The sequence below is a fragment of the Corythoichthys intestinalis genome, chromosome 5 (genome assembly GCF_030265065.1).
Source record: "Corythoichthys intestinalis isolate RoL2023-P3 chromosome 5, ASM3026506v1, whole genome shotgun sequence".
Classification (NCBI taxonomy): domain Eukaryota; kingdom Metazoa; phylum Chordata; class Actinopteri; order Syngnathiformes; family Syngnathidae; genus Corythoichthys; species Corythoichthys intestinalis.
Window position 1 is genome coordinate 54,393,733 of NC_080399.1, and position 22,692 is coordinate 54,416,424.

A 22,692-nucleotide genomic window follows, 5' to 3' on the forward strand; every position below is an offset into this window, starting at 1 on the left:
GAGTAGCCAAAAATTTTACTCAACTAAGAGTAGCGTTACTTCTAAACAGTAGTACTCAATTAAATGTAAAAGTAGTCATCCAAAAATGTACTCAAATACAAGTAAAAAAAAGTATTAGTTGAAAACAATATTCAAGTAATAAGTAAAATTGTGAGTAACTGCTTACCATGTCTGATTAAAAAAAAAAAAAAAGATAGTATACTGTATTTTTTTTTCTTAGCACTTCATCTATATGACCTGTTATTATTATTTTGTAATATGAGCTATTAAATGACCATATTAGGACAAAAAAAAAACACAAAAATCATCAAATTCAGACCAGAACAAAATTATGAAAATTCACCCGCCGAAAGAGCATGAGTGCCCTCTAGTGGAGAAAAAGCATTGTTACCTTTGATTTTTATAATGTAATCATGTGGTTATTGTTGCGACATCTCATTGAAAGATAAACTGTCTGCAACTTTGGCAAAAATAAAGTCACTATTTAAAACGAGGAAAAATGTAATGACTCTAGTGTAGCCCAAAATAGTGGAGTAAGAGTATTGTGTCTTCTTTACAAATCTACTCAAGTCAAAGTATAAAGTGAAACTGGCTGGTAACCGATTCAGGGTGTACCCCAACTACTGCCCATAGTTAGCTGGGATTGGCTCCAGCACCCCCGTGACACTCATGAGGATAAATGGCTTGGAAAATGAATGAATGAATTGGTGAAACAACAAGAACAAATGTGTTTGTGCATACTAACACTTATGATTAGCATCCCCCAAAAATACAGGGTCATTACCAGTGGCGAGTTTCTCATTTATCCATCAATCATGCTCCACACTAAGGTCTGCATATGTTTACCATTTCAGTGCTCACTACATACAGATTATGATAAATATGTGACAATTAATACCAATATAAATATATGAATATATCATAGATATCATATATTATATTTTGATGTCAAGAATACAGGTTGTCATTGGTAGTCTTTAATGAGGGTGATACCCTCACAGCTTGCAAATGCATATATGCATCACTATGGGCCTTTGATATAATATAGAGTTGACAATTTAAAAGAGGTAACACCTTAATCAGTTTATCCCTGGAAATACCCTCCCAGTTAGCACAGTCGGCTAAAAAAAAAAAAAAAAAAAAAAAAATCACTCATCAACCAAGATTATATATATATATATATATATAATTACGCCATGCATATACAAGTAAAGCTAAACATACTGCATACATCCTAAAGAGCCACAGATAAAATACAGACAGTAGGATATTCAACTTATCTCTGAATATACTTGACAGTCAGCCATTCAAATAAATGGCACCCTTCCTCGTCGAAGTGATGTTTGGATCTATTCGAGGCGCCGCAACCTGGAAGTAATAGGAAGTAAAATCTTATAATAGGTCTGTATGGGAGTGTCGCAACCCTTTTTCTACATGGCTCTGGGCTGGGCAAGGCTGCGATGGTGCGCAACCAATCGCTCATGGAATAAATCCACTCTTATTGATGCCCTTGTTGGTCAATCTTGAAGGGGAGGCTGTGTTGATGTGCAGCCAATCAGCTCATGAGAAAAATCCACTCTCATTGGTGCTTCCATTAGTCAGGAACCAATCACGAGCCTTGTGTGAGTGCGCTTGGGTATGTGCAAAGCCCCTGAGTCATGACTACCATGCTTGCTTTTTTTTTTTTTTTTTTTTGAACGCTTTATATGCACGAAACGTGAACTGTGAAGTAGCAAAGGATCACTGTACATTTATATTTCGTCTACTGAAACAAACGGAACAAAGAGAAAATGTCCAGTGGTAACAAAAACGTCAAGAAACTCACAACCAAGATAGTACAAGCTCCAGCTACTGTTAAAGCTGAGTAGTGCTTAAGAATGTCGGCTGAACTCAAGCTGAAAGGGTACCACGGATAAAAAGACATGTAGTTCTTAAAAGATAAATGTTAGTGCAAGTTATAATAATTTGATATTAAAAACCCCTTAATATTTTCATTTTATTAAAAATTGTAAAATTATTTTAATTAGTAGGTCGCCATTGTTGTTGACGTCGCAGGGCGGTGACGTCACATGGCCACGCTGCCGGACTTCCACTGTGTGATTTTTTAACTACATTAACATGTCCTCGGGTCTGCCCTTCCAATTTGAACCCGAGTGGAACATGTGAAGGACAGCAAAAGCAAAAGACGCGAATGAGTCGAGTAGAACTGAAACGAATACTCGAGCAACTCGAGTAACTTGAGTTTAAAAACTGATCCAAGTAATTTTATTCACCTCGAGGAATCGTTTAATTTTGCCAGCTCTAAGCATCACGTTTTGCCCGGACTACTTTTAATGCGGGACAAAGCGCTGACGTCATGTGCGTAGAGGAAGAAGTAATAAAAAAGAATACCTTACTGCAGCCGACAGCCGCTACAAACTACGCCGACGTTGCCAAAAACTACGCCCGCATGATGCTAGACCAGTGTGGTAGCAGGCAGTGTCCGATGCGTCTCATAGATATCGCATGCATTTAGAACTAGATGCGAAATGACACACTCGGTCACGTCTTGGTGGCGTTAGTAAATAGCTGCCATCTTTAAGCAGTACACTTCTCAGCGCGAATTAATATAACATTACTTTCACTCGCTCACGTAACGTTAGCCCTTCGGAGGGCTAGGTTTCTTTTGATTATGACCACTGTCGATGTGTGGCCAACGTGTCTTACATACAGGCTTTGTTTAATCTGTAAAAACACAATAGAGTGATGAGGGTGTAAAATTAAAACATAATAAAGCTAACTGTCAGTTTTAGCTCAGTAGTCATTGCTGAATAAAACACCAAGTAGCACTGGTCCCTAATGTGCTCCAATAAAGCAGGTATCATACATTTACAGTATTTTGATCACTGCAAAAACTCAAAATCCTATCAGTACTTACAGTTTAGACTAACTTAAAACTTAATTAAAACTTAAAAATAGCTTGACACAAATGGAAATTCAATTGAAACACGTGGGGAAAACACGCAGCTTTCAAGTGATGTGTGTTATCAAGCGTGATTACATTTTTAGGTAAGAAATATGTTTTTTTTTTTTTTTAAGATCCAGAAGTTTTTTGAGTCAAAGCAGTGATTTTTTTCTCTAGTCACATCTGAGATGCAATTGTTGGCTGTTTTCAACAAAGTACATCGAAAATAAAGACATTGATTGACTGAAAATGGTTCAATATTGGATTAAATGTCTTTTTTACTCATGTATATTTATAATTGCTCTTTACCAAAAAAATTAATGTTTTATCCGATTACTCGATTAATCGATAGAATTTTCAGTCGATTACTCGATTACTAAAATATTCGATAGCTGCAGCCCTAGGGTCGAGTAGCGTTCATGTGTCAAGTTCGCTAGTGACAGCACTCCCCTGCTCTAGTGACGAGAGTAGGAGAGTTTTTGATGTCAAAAACTGTTTGCAAATCTTCACGGTAAACTATTGTGTGATCCAACTTATTCCAATTCCAATATTATTATGGAGATAGTTAGCACCCAGAGCCGCGGTGTGCTTTACATATGATTAGGGTATACAGTGAAACACAGCAGTTTGATTATTTTTGCTGATAGCCCGGGGCCATGCATCACAACACACGTCAACACATGAGACGTCTAATGGCGTCTAATGACGTCTTACCTTATTTTTGTAAAAGCAGATGTCCAGATTGTTGATCATGCTGCCAGTTGCTTCCCGGTGTATAAGCGACAGGAAAACAAATAAATTTATTATTGCCCAACAGATTATAATGACGCCTTATTTTGCCCATTGAGATCTAAGAGGCACAGAAAGGCGAGTGGACACAGGCATTCATTGGACCGCACCGTTTAACTTCGGCAACTCCTTCATAGCAAAAATTAGAATCATAAGTGAAAATACAACAAAAATAATATTATCTCTAAAAAAAATAATGTTCACATTCACAAAAAGAAAAGCGCTTCAATCTGTATCAATGAGACCCTATTCTCACACAGTTAAACAAGAGAACTGGCATTCACAATCAAAATAGATATGTAAAATTTACATAAAACTTACTCAAACTTTGGCCATACTCTAGTCAAACATTTTAGCCACTTGTTTAGCTCAACAAATTCCCTGGATGGAAATATTTAGTCACAATATACAAACTATGATGCTGGGAGCCATTATCAAGAGTCTTGTACGTTGTGATGACAACACTCAAATGAACGTAAAGTACAATAGACTAGAGCTGTCCCGACTAGTCGACATAGTCGACGTCATCGATGACGTAAATCCGTCGACGAGCACAACATCCCGTCGACGGTTAATGAAGGGTTAAAAAAATATATGCGCGGAAAGTTCAGAATGTCAGATGCTCTGTATGCAAGCGGGGAAAGCGGCACAAAGCCAAAAAAGCGCACCAGAGTGTCCAAAACATTGACTTATTTCAAAGAAACAAAGGAGCGTACACTCTTCCGTCCTGTCTCTTCAATGCCAAGCTTGGCTGCACGTAGGCCGTGAATAAACACCTCAAGCGCCGTAACCCAGTTTGTAATTTTTTGTTTTGTTTTTCATTTTTTGTACACCAGAGAGTGCTGTCGCCTTACTAAATAATAATGTTTCATTGACAATGGGCCTATAAGTGCTATTAGTATTGTTCTTAATGCTAACTGAAAGGTTTATTTCATGTTATGGTTTATTTTATGGTATAGAAAATTATATAAGGTTAAAAGGTCATAAATATATACAGTATATACAGTGATTGCACTTAAGGGAGAGATTGTTAATGATAAAGTAATAAATTAAGGTAAAGGCAATTCATATAGGCAATTCATTGATATATAAATAAGGTTTAAAAGGAAAAAGGTGAAAAGTTTTTGTTAATTTCTAATTGTGTTGTTTTACTTGTGTGCACCGTAGCTTTTACAGTGTGATTACATCAAGGATGGAATAAAAGTTGTAAACCATCAGTTTAAGAGACCGTCTTTTCAATCGGGATGCTACACTAGTTAATTCTATCAGCATTTGAACTCATTGTTTATTTGTGATTTATTATTGTTATTTACGCGTTTATTTGTACTTTAATAAATAATTTAAGTGTTCCAATATGTTTTTTTGTGAATTGATAAGCGTCAACAAAAATTTCATTGCTAAATTAGAAAACAAAAAACAAACAAAAAAAATATTTTTTTAAATTATTAGATTAGTCGACTAATCGTAAAAATAGTCGGCTGACTAATCGGGAGAAAATTAGTCGTTTGGGACAGCCCTACAATAAACCCCCCAAAATCAGGGAACTACGGCGTCAGTCGAGGGACAAAACGTCATTGGCTTGATCTCTAATTAATTTAAAACTCGGCATTGACACCTTGTGGTGTATTTAAATCACTACCTTACATAGTTAAAGAGTGACACTGTGGAAGTATGGCAGGGGGCCCATGTGACGTCACCACCTTGCGATGTCAACAACAATGGCGAGCTACGAGTTTATTTGTTGATTTAAAATTTTACAAATTCTATTAAAACGAAAACATTAAGAGGGGTTTTAATATTTAAATTATTATAACTCGTACTCATATTTATCTTTTAAGAACTACATGTCTTTTTATCTGTGGTACCCTTTAATAATACAGTGGTACCTCGACATACGATCGCTTAGACACACGATCTTTCGACGTCCGACTTAAAATTTGACGTGCCATTTTTTTCTACATCCGACGACATGCTTGAAATACCACGATTTTTACAGCGCAGCAGTTTCTTTGTTTTGTCGGACGACGGACGCACGGCTAATTTTCTTGTGAAAGAAATCAACACTGGATCCAAAAAGGTTAGTGCAGCTGGAGAGAAAAAAAGAAAAGGTGACACTTACCATTGAAATGAAGCTGTAAATGATAGCAAAATATTGTGTGTGCATCCATGAAATAGGTCGTCAATAGGGCCGTAGAATGTCGATCTCGGCCGGCGGTCCGCCTTCATTGACCAGTCTTTACAAGTTAAAGTGACAATTCTAATTGTGGTAACATCCCCAAAGAAACCGCCAGCTTCGTCAAGTTTCTAATCATTTATTCCATGAATTTGCACAACACAACACCAGCATCAGAACAGAAAGCAAAATAGAGCCACGCTGTCTAGCTCATCGTCACATCAGCCCCGCGGTGCATTCAGGTACAGCAAAAAAAGTCAGCCACTTTAGAACCGATTCGTTACATTATTACAGGTATTATTATTTATAATTACTATTATTATATTATTATTATTAAGGCTGTCAAAATTATCGCATTAACGGGTGGTAATTATTTTTTTAAATTAATCACGTTAAAATATTTGACGCAATTAATGCACATGCCCCGCTGAAACAGATTAAGCCTTTAACATTGAACGTGTCGGCAGCGACGCGCTTACGCATATCGTCTTTGAAGCTTTGTGACGCTGTAATTACGTCACCCACGTGCCGCTGGTTGGTCTCGTTTGAAAGTGCGGAAGTTGATGTCCACACCAGTTTTTATTTGAAGTCAGTCGGCCTAGAAAAACGGGAGATAATGTCATTTGAGTTTTATAGTTTTATTGCACTCATAAATATGCATTAAAACGCTGCATGGACCATGTATCCATCTCCATATTTCCATCATTTCTTGTCCTTTTTCAAAACCGAAAGCAGCACAAAAGACTACATATCCCAAGAGCCGTTGTGTAGTGATGTCAAGAAGGACGAACCGAATGTGATAATTTTTAAATAAGGAGGCATTCGAAGCAAACAACGGCCGGTTGGTTTGAGCGAGCGACTTTGAAACGTGCAGAATGAATCTAAAACTACATTTAGCGCAAGCTAATGCATTATTTCATTAACTGAAGGAAGAAGATGAGCCGTATTTGTCGTTGTTTTCTTCGGATGAGTCGGCGTCTCGGCGAGTAGAAGTGACAACAGCGCGCAAGCGGCGAAAGAGTAGGCTGTGTGACGTTGTGTGTGACGCAGCTCCGTGACCTGTTCAAGAAGAAGCTTTATTGAGTGCGCAAAAAAAAAAAAAAAAAGAAAAAAAAAAACTTTATTGGGTCGCATGCCTGAAAAATTTGAATTGAACGGAACTAATTGTCAATATTTTTTAAAATACTTTTTTCAATGTTATATATATTTTTTCTTCACTATAATCTTTTCAATTTTTATGTAGATGTGTGTTCGAGAACCTTGATTGCATGTACGTACATACTTTTGATAAGGTGATGGGTACAACACCTAACTTCACAAAGAGATATCCTCCAAACCCTTCTTGTGCTGGATGATATATATAATTTTTTTCTCACTATTTTGCACAGTATATAACCTGTTTTGACCATAGTATGTGTAAAGGCCAAAAACGCCTATGACCATACCTGCTGTTTATGTTGAATTGTTAAACATAAAACTATTCAATCTTATTTTTTTCTATTGAATGTTTATCCTAACAAGTTGAATAAATATCATCAAGCTTCAAAACGGTTGGTCAACATCAACATTACAAATTTTAAAAAAAGATTTTGGGATTTTTTTTTGTCTTTTTGGGTTTAAAATGTGGATTATAATTGGTCAGTGAAGAATACAACAGGTTGGACATGAAGTTCAAGGTGTCCTGAAAAAAGGGACCCAACTTGGCCATTGTAAACAATTTTTTCTTTGAAATATAAAGGCAACATCAAATGCATGCAAATTCGGCCAAAATAGGCTTAGGTGTTAAAGGGTTAAAATGACAGCAGTGTCATGTCCACTTGTTACTTGCGTTTTTGTCTCCCTCTGCTGGCACTTGGGTGCGACTGATTTTATGCACCATGAGCATTGTGTAATTATTGACATCAACAATGGCGAGCTACTAGTTTATTTTTTGATTGAAAATTTTACAAATTTTATTAAAACGAAAACATTAAGAGGGGTTTTAATGTAAAATTTCTATAACTTGTACTAACGTTTATCTTTTAAGAACTACAAGTCTTTGGTAAATGGTAAATGGTGTTATACTTATATAGCGCTTTTCCACCTTTCAAGGCGCTCAAAGCGCTTTACACTACATTGCCATCTACCTACTGGTGACGCAGCACCAGGAGCAATGTGGGGTTCAGTATCTTGCTCAAGGATACTTAGGCGAGTTGGTTGGGGGGACAACTACTCTCCCACTGAGCCACGCCATCCCACGCCAAGTCTTTCTATCCATGGATCGCTTTAACAGAATGTTAATGTTAATGCCATCTTGTTGATTTATTGTTATAATAAACAAATACAGTACTTATGTACAGTATGTTGAATGTATACTGGACTGTCTCAGAAAATTAGAATACACAATATTCTAATTTTTTGAGACAGTCCTGTGTATATATACAGGACTGTCTCAGGAAATTAGAATACACAATATTCTAATTTCCTGAGACAGTCAGGAAATTAGAATACACAATATTCTAATTTCCTGAGACAGTCAGGAATTTAGAATATTGTGTATTCTAATTTCCTGAGACAGTCCTGTATATATACACAGGACTGTCTCAAAAAATTAGAATATTGTGTATTCTAATTTTCTGAGACAGTCCAGTATATCCGTCTTGTGTCTTATCTTTCCATTCCAACAATAATTTACAGAAAAATATAGCATATTTTATAGCTGGTTTGAACTGCGATTAATTACGATTAATTAATTTTTAAGCTGTGATTAAGTCGATTAAAAATTTTAATCGTTTGACAGCCCTAATTATTATATATTTTTTAATTCATAATGTATTTGGTTTGCTCTTTGTAATTACTATTTGCAATAATAACAGCAGTATATATTAAGGATTTAGTTTAGGTTTTTGGGCTTTGGAACGAATTAATGGAATTACTGTATAATGTATTCGTATGGGAAAATCTTGCTCGACATACCACCATTTCAACTTACAAACAAGGTCCTGGAACCAATTAACTTCGTATGTAGAGGTACCATTGTAATTTGCTGTGGGCCCCAAAAAAATTAGGCAGTGGGCCGCAGTTGGCCCGTGGGTCGTTGGTTGGACACCAGAGCTCTAGATCACAGCTTTCTTTTGTTCATTGTAAATAAAGAAAATGCATTCGCGAGATTAATGTAGGCGTTCGTTAAATCTTTATCGGCTGTTTTTTTGCGACATCCACCCCATCCATACAGTAGTGTCTGAAAGGCATGGAGAAGTGGTGGTTTACGAGCTACACCCGAAGGCAGCATCGCTCTGATTCAGACAAGCACGCGGCCATTCATATTTTAAGCTCCCTTCTGAGGCTTTGAAACACTCGCCGGTGCACTCCATCCATTTTCGTTTTGAAGACAAGTAGGAAGGTTTGGGAGGAGCGCTGTAAGTCTAGTTTGTGAAACGATGCCGATGAAGTTGAAAAGTAATGAGCGAGGATGCTGAAACTGACGGCAAGCCCGCTTTGTTCGGAGCAGCGCAAGGCTTTTGTGCCGCTGTCGTCCCGTGCCTCATCCCTTGCTGCTTTGTCTACACTTGGCCCGCTGATAGAGACCGGTAAGTTTGCTTCCTTTCAGTGTTTTTTTTTTATGCGCCACGCTTATACTTTGCTGAGTTTTTTGTTTTCTTGCACTGTGTAAAGGTGCTCCTGTAAGGAACAAAGCACTGACTACCTTAACTGACTTTCTTGCACGTTTGTAATGGTCGTCGTTGTTAAAAATGCCAACATTCAATGCAATTTTCTCTCCTAAAATAAGCGATGTACTGTTGAAGTGCATGGCCCCTTTTCCAGGCTTTAAGGCTGGTGCTCAGGTCGTTTTTGACTATAGAGCTGTGTCAGCAACCTCTAAATATTTGATGCTCTCCTCACCCCCTGAGTCTTTTACCTCTTACTTTTAATAGATAGCCATGCCAGCCTGTATCATTATCATGTTAAAGTTGTCTTTGATACAGTGAAGCCTTTACATCTAGACACCCACGTGGTTTGGAGGCCATTGACATAGTCAGCAAGATGATGTTAAATTGTAATATAAAAAAAAAAAGCAAAAAGGTCTACTGCTGTCTAACAGAAAGATTTGGAGGAGCGACTGCACTTATAGTAAAAGCTTCCATAGTGGAGATTTATTTTTATGAGAAAAGATGACAGATGCAGCTTTTCGTGATAGATATATTTATGTAGCATCCTCAGTTCCTTTGTTCCCTTCTCCATGTTGCTCTGGCTGAATGGCTGTCTGCCAGTTTGCCTGTTTTTGTATTTATTATCCAATTTCAGCCAGCAATTAGAATCTCTTCTGAGAGTACACTTGAATATGTGGAGGAGCAAAGAGAGTACATTTTCTGTGTTTTAGCACGGCAGTTAATAGTGTCTTTAAACTGTAATCTGTTGTTGTGACCCTTTTCTTCAAGGACATTGCAGCTGTGATGGAAAGTCTTCTTTCTTTTAAACAGATATTAATCACAATTTATAGGATGATATTTCCCCTATTTCTATAGGTCTATGTCGACACAATTTCCCAAATATGTTTTATTTACATAGTACCTGTATTACATTGCCAAACATATTACTGATCAGTTGCTAATCAAAAGTCTATTTCTGACCTTGCTTGCTTTTAGTGTACCAGAAGACAAGGTGATTTGTGAGATTTTCCATCAAATGTCATACAATAGTTAAATCACCTCGCTGTATCATGGACTGCATTGTCAGGGATTCTTTTTGAGACATGAGCCAATGAGTCACCTGCTCCCTCAGTCAGAATTTGACACATCTACCTAGTTGTCATCTACAAAATGCTAGAAATGCATACTTTGAAACTAGAATTGGAAAATTAAACGTGGTTTTGATGATTTGACATATATGAATTAAGACCCCATATTGATCAGGTATCAGACTAGATTTACTTTACCTTAACAGTTGTATTAAGTTCATTTTGTCAACAGTGTACACTTATAGATTAGTTGAAATGTTCATTTATCACAGACAAATATTTTAGGTAGATTTACCATAATTTTCAGACGATAAGGTGCACCTGACTATAAGCCGCCACCCACCAAATTTGACACAAAAACGACATTTGTTCATAGATAAGCCGCACTGGACAATAATCCGCAGCTGTCCTCACTGTATCACGGGATATTTACACCAAAAGATATTAACCGGTAACACTTCATTTAACAGCAGCATCATAAGACTGCGACAAGACCACATGAATCACCTTGAGAGGCTTTGAACCAATTGGCTACAAAGCTTCATTGCTTCAAGAAGCTTCATTTGGTCATCACTGCTCCCTTAGGGGAGGCAGTCAATCCACTTGCTGTCAACGCTGTTGTCGTCCAACATGCTTCCTAGCATGCATTGATTTTACTGATGTAAATAAAAATCTAAATTCATGTTCTGTGCTAATTTTTCTTCAGTTAATGTTTCAGTTATTTCATTAATTGCTAGTTATGGTATTTGGTAACACTTTATTTGAAAGTAGCGCCATAAGACTGTCATAAGACCATAATAATTCTGAAATGAAGGCTTATGACAGATGTCATTTTGTGTCGTCCGGCAAATTATCTCACTTTTAAATCGATGTAAAAGATCCAAGTTGGACATATATGGAGTTAGTGACTTAATTTGCCAGTTGACACTTATTATGGCAGTCTTATTACGTTGCTTTTAATAAAGTGTTACCTATTAACCCAAATAAATCAAAAACTGGTCCGTACTGGACTATAAACCAGGATTCAAAATGTGGGAAAAACGTAGTTGCTTATAGTCCCCAAATTATGGTACTTTAATTATTATGGTAGAAATTACCGGTGTACTAAATATTTTGCTTAAACAATGTTATTCTCTAATAGTTGTACTATGGTAGAAGTTTGCTTAAATGATGGATAGATAGATGAATGGATGGATAACTCACTTTTCTAAATTTGTTGTCATTCTTAGCAACCCTTGAAGACCTGCAACATGAAACAATTGTCAGACAATCCCAAATTTTGAAAAATAATTTGAAAAAAGGTCCTAATAAAACCTTTTTTCAAATTTGTAAGAAAAAAGAAAAAAATCTAAATGAATATGTGTGCTCAGCGCTCTAAATCGATGAACTTTGCGAAATCTTGGCTTTTTTTTCTCATGGAACCTGCAGATGCATGTGCTGACTTGTATCCATCAAATGTTTTGAGAAAAAAAAATCAAAATCATGAAATTCTAAGTGTATCAAATGTGATACATATGGCTATAAAAGGTTAGACTACATATAAGGCTACAATAACTAATCGATGAAATCAATTAAAATCGATTCATAAATTAGCTGCTAACTAATTCGATAGTAAGTTTTGCTGGCAGCTATGAGCAGTCCTGTTTGGGTTCTTGTTTGTGTGTAATGTGAGACGCGCGCCAGTGAGTAGAGCAAGACTGAGAGAGTTCACTGCTGCTGTTCGGGTTGCTGAATCAATATTTTTACAAAGTGTAGAGAGTTAAATTGTCCTTTGAGTTAGATCCAGTGTGCCTCGGTCAGAGGTGAATAAATTAAGCCTTTTGTATTGTTTGTATTCTTTGTTGATGAGATGTTACTACTTAGCACGGAGCGCTAAGATATTTAGGGATTATGCTAATTAGTGTCTTAAGTGTCCATTTATATTGTGTTTTGGAGAAGCATATTAGCACTTGAGTTATTGCTGGATAATAAAGTTGTCTCATTTCTTTTTCACAAAGAAACCACAGACATAAACCCATTCATTTAACATCTTAAGAGTCTCCTTTCAACACAAACTAAATCTGTAAAACGTCATACAAGAGAGTGTGCTTTGAAATTGGATTTGGATTTTATTTATTAACAACTATTTGATAAAACTGTTTGCTGCCTTCTTATTGGATTTCGTTGTTTAGTTTGTTTAAAGAAAATAAAAGTAATTCACACGATTTATAGCAGTGCTCAGAAGAAAAAAATGTCAGTCAGCAGCACTTTTTAAAAAAAAATTTAAATGAACAAGAATTTTGTGTGATTTATGTACTGAGAAATTATTTTTGTGTTCTATACTCAGAACCTTTATTAAAAACTAACAAGTTTTATGTACTTTATGTGCAGTTGTAAACTACACTACAGTTAAGTCAGGAAGCTGTTATAAAATATTATTTTCGAAGGAAATAGTCATCCATTTTGTCTTCATTGTTACTTACAACTTGCCTAAAACATCTTTCAAGTTAAATTGTGAAGATAATTGAAAAAAGAAACATAAATCAAATTATTCGATTAATCGTTTAATTAATCGTTCGATTAATCAATTATAAAAATTATTGTTTGTTGCAGCCCCAACTACATAAAAATTGAGACTGACCGCACAGTTTCTGCAGCGAAGTACAGTTTGCTTCAACTCCACACTACTAAACACATTGTCACAATAAGTTATTGCCCAATTAAAGTTTATGCCCATCCATAATTCTGATGATGCTGTTAACATATTTACACATAAAATAATTCAAACATAATCACGTTCACATTTACAGCGAGTGGTTTGTGGATAACTACGATAAGATGTTCGTAGCTTACACCTTCGATATATCACTTTGTGTTTTTGCCTAATAAAAGCAAACTGGAATTTATATCCATCTACAGTATCAACCTGCTTTGGAGTAATCTTTAAAGTAGTATGTAATTGACCCTGGAACTCAACTAAATTGATGTCGTGGTGTGAAATGGACACTAAAATCATTGTCCAGCCTGTGTGTACAACTAAGGTACTGCGCCATAAGCCAGCATTGGCATAACATTGTGCCACTTCCAAAATGACAACTTTTCTGTAAAAAAAATAAAATAAAATAAAAATAACGGGAGTTTCAAAGTGTGAGTTGTCATTTGTTTAAGATGGCGCTGGACAAGGCTGGAACAGTCTTTTGAAATCCAAAATAGAAAAGCAATTTTTCTGATGTTTTTCAGAGGTTGAAGTAGGCATCAGTGTTTTGGGGACCATTGAATGATATTTTCGTAAGCCACATTTAGCGTTTCTTTTTATAGTGGGTTCCCATGGAGGAGATAATGCGCTACGTCTCTCAAATCCAAACCATTTGGCTGATATTTTCAGAGGTTGATTTCTGCATAAATTAGAGAGGTCAGATGGTGACAGATTATCGCTGTTCTATTACATTAGACAAATTGAGCCTTTTCACTTTAAATGTTTTAGACTATTTCAATGTTGTATACATTTACAAGTGATGTTCTCCTAAGCTTTTGTAGAAGGCTGGTCTCTCATAAACATGGGGGGAGGGATAATTTAAGGTCAGCAAAAAATGCTATTGACATGCTTTCCAAAAGTTTTAGCTATAATTTGAGAACCAGAATTATGTCATGCAAGTTGAATTTTTCCAGTCAGAAAAGAAAATAAACTACTGTATTGGCCCGAATATAAGACGGTGTTTTTTGCATTGAAATAAGACTGAAAAAGTGGGGGTCGTCTTATATTCGCGTATTAGACATCATACCCATTCACGACGTTGGATGCCGCCAGATATCATTGAAGCGATGTTCTGTCATGACAGATCTCAGCTACTCTCAAGTCTAACCAGTTTTCATTATTTTATTGCAATGTTTTTCCTTATTCAGATTTGTTTCAAGACTACAGTTACAGTTAGACTTCACTTTGATGGTTAATGCAGTTATTGTAATTTTGTTGTTTTATCACAATACATTGGTTTATTTACATTTCAAAAGCCAGAAGCCATTCATTTACGAACGTGATTGGACTTTAGTTTACATATTTAAATGTTCAGATATTAAGATTTGAATGAGGCAAAATAACATGCTTTTTCTCTCAAATATATTGTTATTATCATTTGTTTTGGATGTACTGGAATTATTTTCTGTATAAAAATTTATTTGGTGTTCAAAAAGTCTTTTTTCAAACATGAGTATTGAAAAAGAGGGGGTTGTCTTATAATCAGGGCCGTCTTATATTCGGGCCAATACGGTATATCATCAGAAGTCCCAGCAAAATTGAGAGTTAAATCAAGGAATGCACCGGAAAAAAAATTCTTGGCCAAAATGGAAAACCTAAAATGAGGAAACAAGGTAGGAAACCGTAACACTGAAATGAATAATTATAGCTTATTAAAAGATTTGGTCATTCTGTTTCCATTTTGGCCAAAATTTGATTCACTTTTAGTTGACTGGTTGCTTCTTTAGTGATGTGTGAGCTTATTTCAATCAATCAATCAATCAATCAATACTTCTGTGGCACTTTTCATGCACAGAATTACAGCATAAATGTGCTTTACATAAAATGAAATTTTGCATATGTCTTCCCATTTAGTTTTGGATAATTTGTTTTTGGACAAAAACTGGCAGGATAGGACCAAAACCACAGTTTTAGTCCGGTTTCGACTGAATATATTCGGTCACAGTATTTTAAGAACAACTGTAGTAAAAACACAACACCCCCTCTTTAAAAAATGAAAGTCTGGCTTTTTGTACCTATTACAGTGAATTGGCCTAAAAATGTTTTTACCCCAGTAATGAAATAATCAAGAGTAGGGCTGTCAAAATTATCGCGTTAACGAGCGGTAATTAATTTTTTAAATTAATCCCACTGAAATATTTGACGCAATTAACGCACAAATGCCCTGCCCAAACATTAAAATGACAGCACAGTGAAAGCTGTATTTGTGTTTTTCGGAGTTTTGCCGCCCTTTGCTGGCGCTTGGGTGCGACTGATTTTATAGGCTTCAGCATCCATGAGCATTGACATCAACAATGGCGGGCTACTAGTTTATTTTTTGATTGAAAATTTTACAAATGTTATTAAAACGAACACACGAAGAGGGTTTTTAATATAAAATTTCTATAACTTGTACTAAAATTTATCTTTTAAGAACTACAAGTCTTTCTATCCATGGATCGCTTTAACAGAATGTTAATGATGGTAATGCCATCTTGTTGATTTATTGTTATAATAAACAAATACAGTACTTATGTACCGTATGTTGAATGTATATATCCATCTTGTGTCTTATCTTTCCATTCCAACAATAATTTACAGAAAAATATGGCATATTTTATAGATGGTTTGAATTGCGATTAATTGCGATTAATTACGATTAATTAATTTTTAGGCTGTAATTAACTAGATTAAACATTTTAATCGTTTGACACCCCTAAATCAGAGATCTAAAAATTGTACCCCAGCTCTCAGTAAATATTAAAAAACTACAATTTAAATACAATTTAAAATGTACCTCAAAACATTTTTAAAAAAATCTGCATTCTTACTTACAATTGAGACTGAGAAGGTCCAAAATGCATTAAGTTTTCTTACTCTGTCGTTTGCATTCAGTTCTGTACTTGGTGAATGTGGAAAAGAAATTAAACAGTGCTGAGGTCTGTAGCATGTTATGACAGGCCAGATGGTTCCTGTCCAATTATATCAGGAGTCCCAGCCAATGTTGTCAAAAATAAGTTAAACATGTTCACGGTAGATTTTGGGCTCTTTCATGGCAGCCCTAAATCAGATGTTTACCACTGCACATTAAACAATCAAAACTGCTTTGCACAAGCCCAATGAGACTGAGTTACAAGAAATGTTTGCAATACACGGTCCCTACAGTATTGAAGACAGAAAATGGTAATGTAGCAGTGCACATTTAAACTGTTTGACATTGGAAGCTGATGATCTATTAAATGTCTTACCGCCTGGACATAAATGATCAAGAATTGACCTTTCACAAAAGCTACGCCCCCCCTTAGTTATGGTTGCTAAGCTTCGTAACACCAGACATATACCAGAGTGTTATAAGCAGTGTTGTTAATCTTACATCAAAAAAGTAATTAATTACAGTTACAAATTACTTCTCCCAAAAAGTAATTGCGTTAGTAACTCAGTTACCTGATGTAAGAGTGATTAGTTACTTGAGAAAGTAACTGGTGATCATTTTCATGTTTTTTTTTCCTCAAAAAAAAACCAAACCAGTTCACACAATGTGAAGTTTAAAGGGTTTTTGGGACAATTGGCCCTAGCCCAATTCTTTACCCTAAAGTTAACTAGACACAGGGGTATTGCGGATATTGCGATAACTAGATAGTAACCTTTGCTATGTGTGGAAGTCATTTAATGTTGTGAATCAACCGTTAAAGTTGTTAAAATTGCTCCCATTATTGCATTAGTTCCCTTCTGTCTATTTTCGACATGTGTAAGTTTTAAAACTGCTTCATCATTTAAAGATAGATTTAAGTTAAGTTTTGCCGATTTAGGAGCATTTTAGATAAAAAGTTACTTAGGTTCGCTAGGAAGATTCTCTACAACAGAGCCTTCCTGAGAAGTCTACTTCTTTAGGATGGCGGCAGTTTACCAACGCATCTAGTTCTTTATTATACATGTTGCTAATGCTGCCGTGTCTGTCGTTTGCCTCTAGTTCTTTATATATGTGATATCTACCGAAGCATCATGTGGGCATAGTTTGTAGGCTATCGGCTATAGTCAAGTATTATTGGAGACACCTAGCATAGTAGCATCGTGTTTGTAATGGCGTTACACTCCCTTGCCTTCTCCCCACTCCTGCTCTGCTCTCTCGTCTCCGTAAGTCTGTCTTTTTCAGACTTTTCTCGCGTCAGTCAACCAACATTGTAACGCATAGTAACGCAAGCCTTTCCCGCCTCAGTAACAGTAACGGCGTTGCCAAGATGAGAAAAGAAATTAATTAGATTACTGAGTACTGAGGAAAATAACGCAGTTAGTAACGCCGTTATATTCTAACGCCGTTATTAACAACACTGGTTTTAAGTGATTTATTTTTGAGTAATACCAGTGCAACATTCTCCAGATTGAGGCAAAAGGGTTTACAATGTGCAGCGAAAGCCTAGGTTATATTGAAAGTATTGAAAATATAAAAAACGTAGCAGGCATACAGCTTCATCACTTATGTCCGTTTGAAAAGTGTTACATGAAAGATAAAAACAAAATAAGTTCAAGGCGCTTATTAGGACACTATGTTTACTTCTTGTAAAAGAGGAAACATCGCTTTAATGCTAGCACACTCGTGGAACGGACTGTGAACGAGGACATGAAATCAACGAACTTTAGGCCAGTGAAAACAGCCATACATACTAGGGATGGAGAAACCGAGGCTTTCCGAAACAATTAACCACTTTTAAGACAATTGCCTTAAATTGAATCACTGTTTCGAGGCGTTTGACAAACTGCAATGGATAAACAGTCCACGTTTTTAAAACTAAGGTTCTCAAATTGCCTCAGTATTACATATCTTCAATAGAATTAAGTGGATGTCGTCTATTTCAATCGTGGGATCGTGTCGTCATTAAGTGTGATTTACACAAACTTTTTTAAGCCTGTGTCATTGCTTTGTCTGTGAAGATGTTTTGAAAGCAGTATTTGTAATACATGACAGTGCTACTCTTGTAATTGGCTCATCCTAGATGTCGAGGAGTAACTCTGTATTGTTAGTTTTTCGTAAATATTACAGTACAATAAGCACAGTGCTCTGGAACAGGTATATTATTTATTGCTTAGTATAAGGATTTCCAAAATCATAAGATGGAAATAACTGAGCCAAATAAAAGGAAGGAAAGGTTTGTAAAATATTTCCTTTTTAATTAAGTATAATTTCTGGGGGGTGGTTGTGTCGTATTTGTATCTATTCTAAATATCTAAACGTATGCCACTATCTAGTGTATAACAATATGTATGAATTTGATGAAATTACAGTGATTATGATATTCTCACTCATGACTTGAAAATGAGCAAATGTTTGTAGCACTTGCGAAAATTCCTCCTCTCAAAAAACCGCCAAATAACTGCGTTATTCTGCCACTTTTTATTGCGTTCCCACCGATGGAGCAGGCAGGCTCCCATCGAGTTTTCATTTTCCTGTGGAAACTGTGTTACTGGCTGACACATCTGTGACGTTCAAGGCCTCTTCAGCAGCGGTCATGTGATTTTTGGCTTGCTTGACGCGTTTTCGGAACACCGCTTTGACACGCCTCTACTTCATTTGCTCGAATCGGATTCGAGCAGGAAGGCTCGAGCGTCCGATCTCTAATACATACTGAGATGTTATAGCGATGACATCGTAGTAAGAATAAATATTCGATAACAGTAACTACAACTTTGCTACCCAATTTTATTAATGTTCTTGCCTCTACTATCGCATTTCAGGCAAGACAGCTCGCTAGTTAGTCGCAAGTTGAGGTCAGTGGTGTGATATTTTGTGTGGTCCATTGACACAAAGTTACAAGGACATTTCTTGACTTTCTTCTTATACTCCTGTTTTCCAAATATTCTCTATTTCTGCTATAATTATTTACTTTAGGAAGATTCTCTACCTCACCACTCAATCACCTTTCATCAGTAATAATTCTTTGTCTCACGTAATGCCGGAATTCGATACTTTACAGCAGAACTGCCCAACACGTCAATCATAATTAGTCTTAAAATAGTGTCAGTTGATCGTGTTCTTGTAAAGAGGGTGGGGTTGTCTGTCCATCCTTCCTTGCTAAGGCTGCAACAATGAATCAATTAATTCGATTAAAATAAATTACTAAAATAGTTGCCAAGGAAATTGATAATCGATTTTTGCCAGCAGCTATGAGCAGTCATGTTTGGGTTTGTGTTTGTGTATAATGTGAGGCTAAGCACGCACCAGTAATTAGGCAAGAGAGAGAGAGAGTTCACTGCTACACTCAGGTTTAGTTGCTGAATCAATAATATTTACGCGAGAGTTAGATTGTCTTGAGTCATGTGCGTTGTTAGATCCAGTGTGCCTCTGTCAGAGGTGAGTAAATGAAGGAAATTGTATTGTTTGTGTTCTTTTTTGATGAGACGTTATTACTCAGCACGAAGTGCTAAGCTAGTTAGCGATTATGCTAATCAGTGTCTTAAGTGGTCATTTGTATTGTGATTTCGAGAAGCATATTAGCACTTGAGTTATTGTTAGATAGTTGTGCCATTTAATTTTATTACGAAACCACACACATAAACCCATTCATATAACAACTTAAAAGTCTCCTTTCAACACAAACTCCCATTCAAACTGTGCAAGAGAGTGTGCTTTGTAAGTTTAAAGAAAATAAATGAGTCATTGACACATTATATCAGCACTTTGCCCACAAGGACAAAAATGTCAATCAGCAGCACTTTTTTTTTTTCAATTTGAATAAACAGGACTTTTGTCTGATTTGTGTACTGACAAATTTGTTTTATGTTTTGTACTTAAATCGTTTATTAAAAACTTTAACAAGTTTTTTCTACTAATACAGTTGTAGACTACAGTTAGGTCAGGAAGCTGTAATAAAATATTTTCGAAGGAAATAGTCATCCATTTTCTCTTCATTGTTACTTACAACTTGCCGAAAACAAATCTAAGTTAAATTGTGAAGGTAATTGGGAAAAAAGTTACATTTATTCAATTATTGATTAATCGTTTAATTAATCGTTCGATTAATCGATTATAAAAATTTCTATTCCTTTCTAATGGAGTTTTCTTTTGATTGACTTAAACCAGCACAAACAATTCAGAACACATGCAGGCTGCAGCGCATCCAACCTTGTCTGCATTACTTCTTTACCACAAGATCTCTAATTCATTCATAACAGGACACCGAATATTAAGAGGGATTTGACACAGGAAAGTTAAGGAGTGAAAATTCAGTGCATTCAGTGGAAGTCATCAGAGTAAGGAAATCGCCCAAAAATATTCTCAATTATTGTGTGACATAACCGTCCCAAGTGCCAAAACACAGTATATTTTTATATGTAGTTTTATAGCATGTCTGTATTCAATACACAGTGATATACAGTGCACAGTAATACAGTATATACTGTATAGTGCTGTACGTGGCACAATTTATAACTCTTGGGGCTTCACTTTTTATTTTTCAAATAAGTCCTGCTTTGAAACCTGCAAAAAAAACAGAAGGCAAATTTTTCAGTTTGTTATTTTGTGACTGAAACAAATCATATTCTACATTATTTTCATTTAATTTATCGGCGTTCTCTCTGATATTTTATGTGTGGCATTCCCAATCACAGGCAGTGTGGTGTGTCAGTGGTGGACTGCGACCAGCAACAGCAGAGGTGGACTGGGACAATGAGTCTGCATGGGGCTGACGCCACTAGTGATGCCAGTGGCGGAGTGAGAGGAGGAAGTGAATATTACTGGGAGCAGCGGCGACGCTCCAGTGACCGCTCACGTGATTCGTCCCACGAGAGAGGAGAGAGTCAGCTGACCCCATGCATCCGGAATGTAACATCCCCCACTCGGCAGCACGGTGAGGAAACCAGAAAGATGAGCTGGTAATAAAGTGCATTTCCAGTCCAGTTTCGGTTACGAATGGTAAAGCGTGATTATGCTTCTCACTTATATAAAATGTACACAAGCCTTTAACTGTAATGACCTTACGGTGACTGTAAATGAAACTGAGTTCATATACTGTACTTCAGAGGTACATAAATGGAACAGGGCATCAGGCATTTAGCAGTCTTTGCGCATTGCCAACAATGTGTGATTTTTACACAGTGACCTGGTAGAAAGACAGATGCTTCACCATGCTTCGTGTGAGTGGCAGGCCGTGAAGCAAACCCAGTGAGCCATAGAGAACAGTGACCTAGAAAAACAAATTCAATGCCGCCATAAAAGAGCTGAAGAATACACTCACTTCATTTCCCAGTGGTCGTCAAATAACCATATTATTTTGATTAACCAGGGCAGAAGTCTGTCTTCTGCTTTTGTGTTTGTTATTACGGTCTAAATTACATTTTCCCCTTTGCCAGAACTATTCTATGGAGTTATCGCAATAAAAACACATAAAAACAAAGAAAAAACTAAAACTTAATTTACTGTATATTCGCAACTATAAGGCACACATTATTATAAGGCCAAGTCTCATTTGCGGGTGCACATATATAAAGCGATCAATATTACTGGCCGCAAGCCACACAATATGCATGCATGAATGCATGCATGCACACTAAAACATGTCCCACTAGCATGCTTGCTAGTATGTTTTTAAAAAGGCAGCGGGAGCAAAATGGAATTCGGTTCTGCTTAATTTAAGTACTGTCGTGAACAATGCAGTCGCGGTACTTTTTGATCAATCATTCACAAATTCCTCAAAGTCCTCATTTTATGTATCTGAAACTAACAGTTCGGCCAAGATGGTAAGTTGGTTAACCAACACGTCCCTCTCAGAGCGACCTCAAGCATCCATAGTTCATTCACAAATTGTGCCATAAATCGCCCAACAGGCAGGCTGGGGCCAATTTTGGTCAAGCTGTTTTTGCCTTCGGTAATCCATTGCTTCCATGCCCCTAGCAACATTACTTTGAGCCATTGCTGTTTTCGTCAACGATGACGGTAACGAAAATATTTCATCGACTAAAATTTTTTAATGACAATGACGAGATGATAACGAACTAAAAACGTGTTTTGGGAGACTAAAACGTAACAAGATTAATGACAGTTTTCGTCTGACGAGACGGGAAGAAGCAAATGAGCCAGTTTCTGCCATATGCTAACAATGTGTGACATTTTCGTATAGTAGTTAGCCTGCCTCGTAACAGTGCTAAGTTGTGTCCCTGATGTGACGTGCTGCGCCCTCCTACACACCGGTGTCCTCTCCTGGCTTGCTTGCTTTGAAACAATGGTAAGATTTGTTTGTTGGTACCTCAAACATACGATCGCTTCGACACACGATCTTTTCGACATCCGACGTAAAATTGGACTCGCCATTTGTTTCTACATCCGACGACATGCTCGAAATACGACATGACAGCAACGCAGACAA

The 22,692-nt window shown here is 36.5% G+C and overlaps 1 protein-coding gene across 2 annotated transcripts in view; it reads left to right on the forward strand.

Moving 5' to 3' along the window:
• LOC130915913 (BTB/POZ domain-containing protein 10-like) overlaps positions 1–22,692 on the forward strand; it is a 60,762-nt gene that overhangs the window by 2,683 nt on the left and 35,387 nt on the right. Inside the window, exons 1-2 of one of the 2 annotated variants that reach the window (XM_057836136.1) lie at positions 8,591–9,475; positions 20,939–21,177. In XM_057836136.1, the coding sequence (XP_057692119.1) occupies positions 9,348–9,475; positions 20,939–21,177 (367 nt within the window). In that variant the 5' untranslated portion in view covers positions 8,591–9,347. Of the gene's footprint in view, positions 1–8,590; positions 9,476–20,938; positions 21,178–22,692 lie in introns of those variants that run through there. The other variant, XM_057836137.1, reaches the window with a different exon arrangement.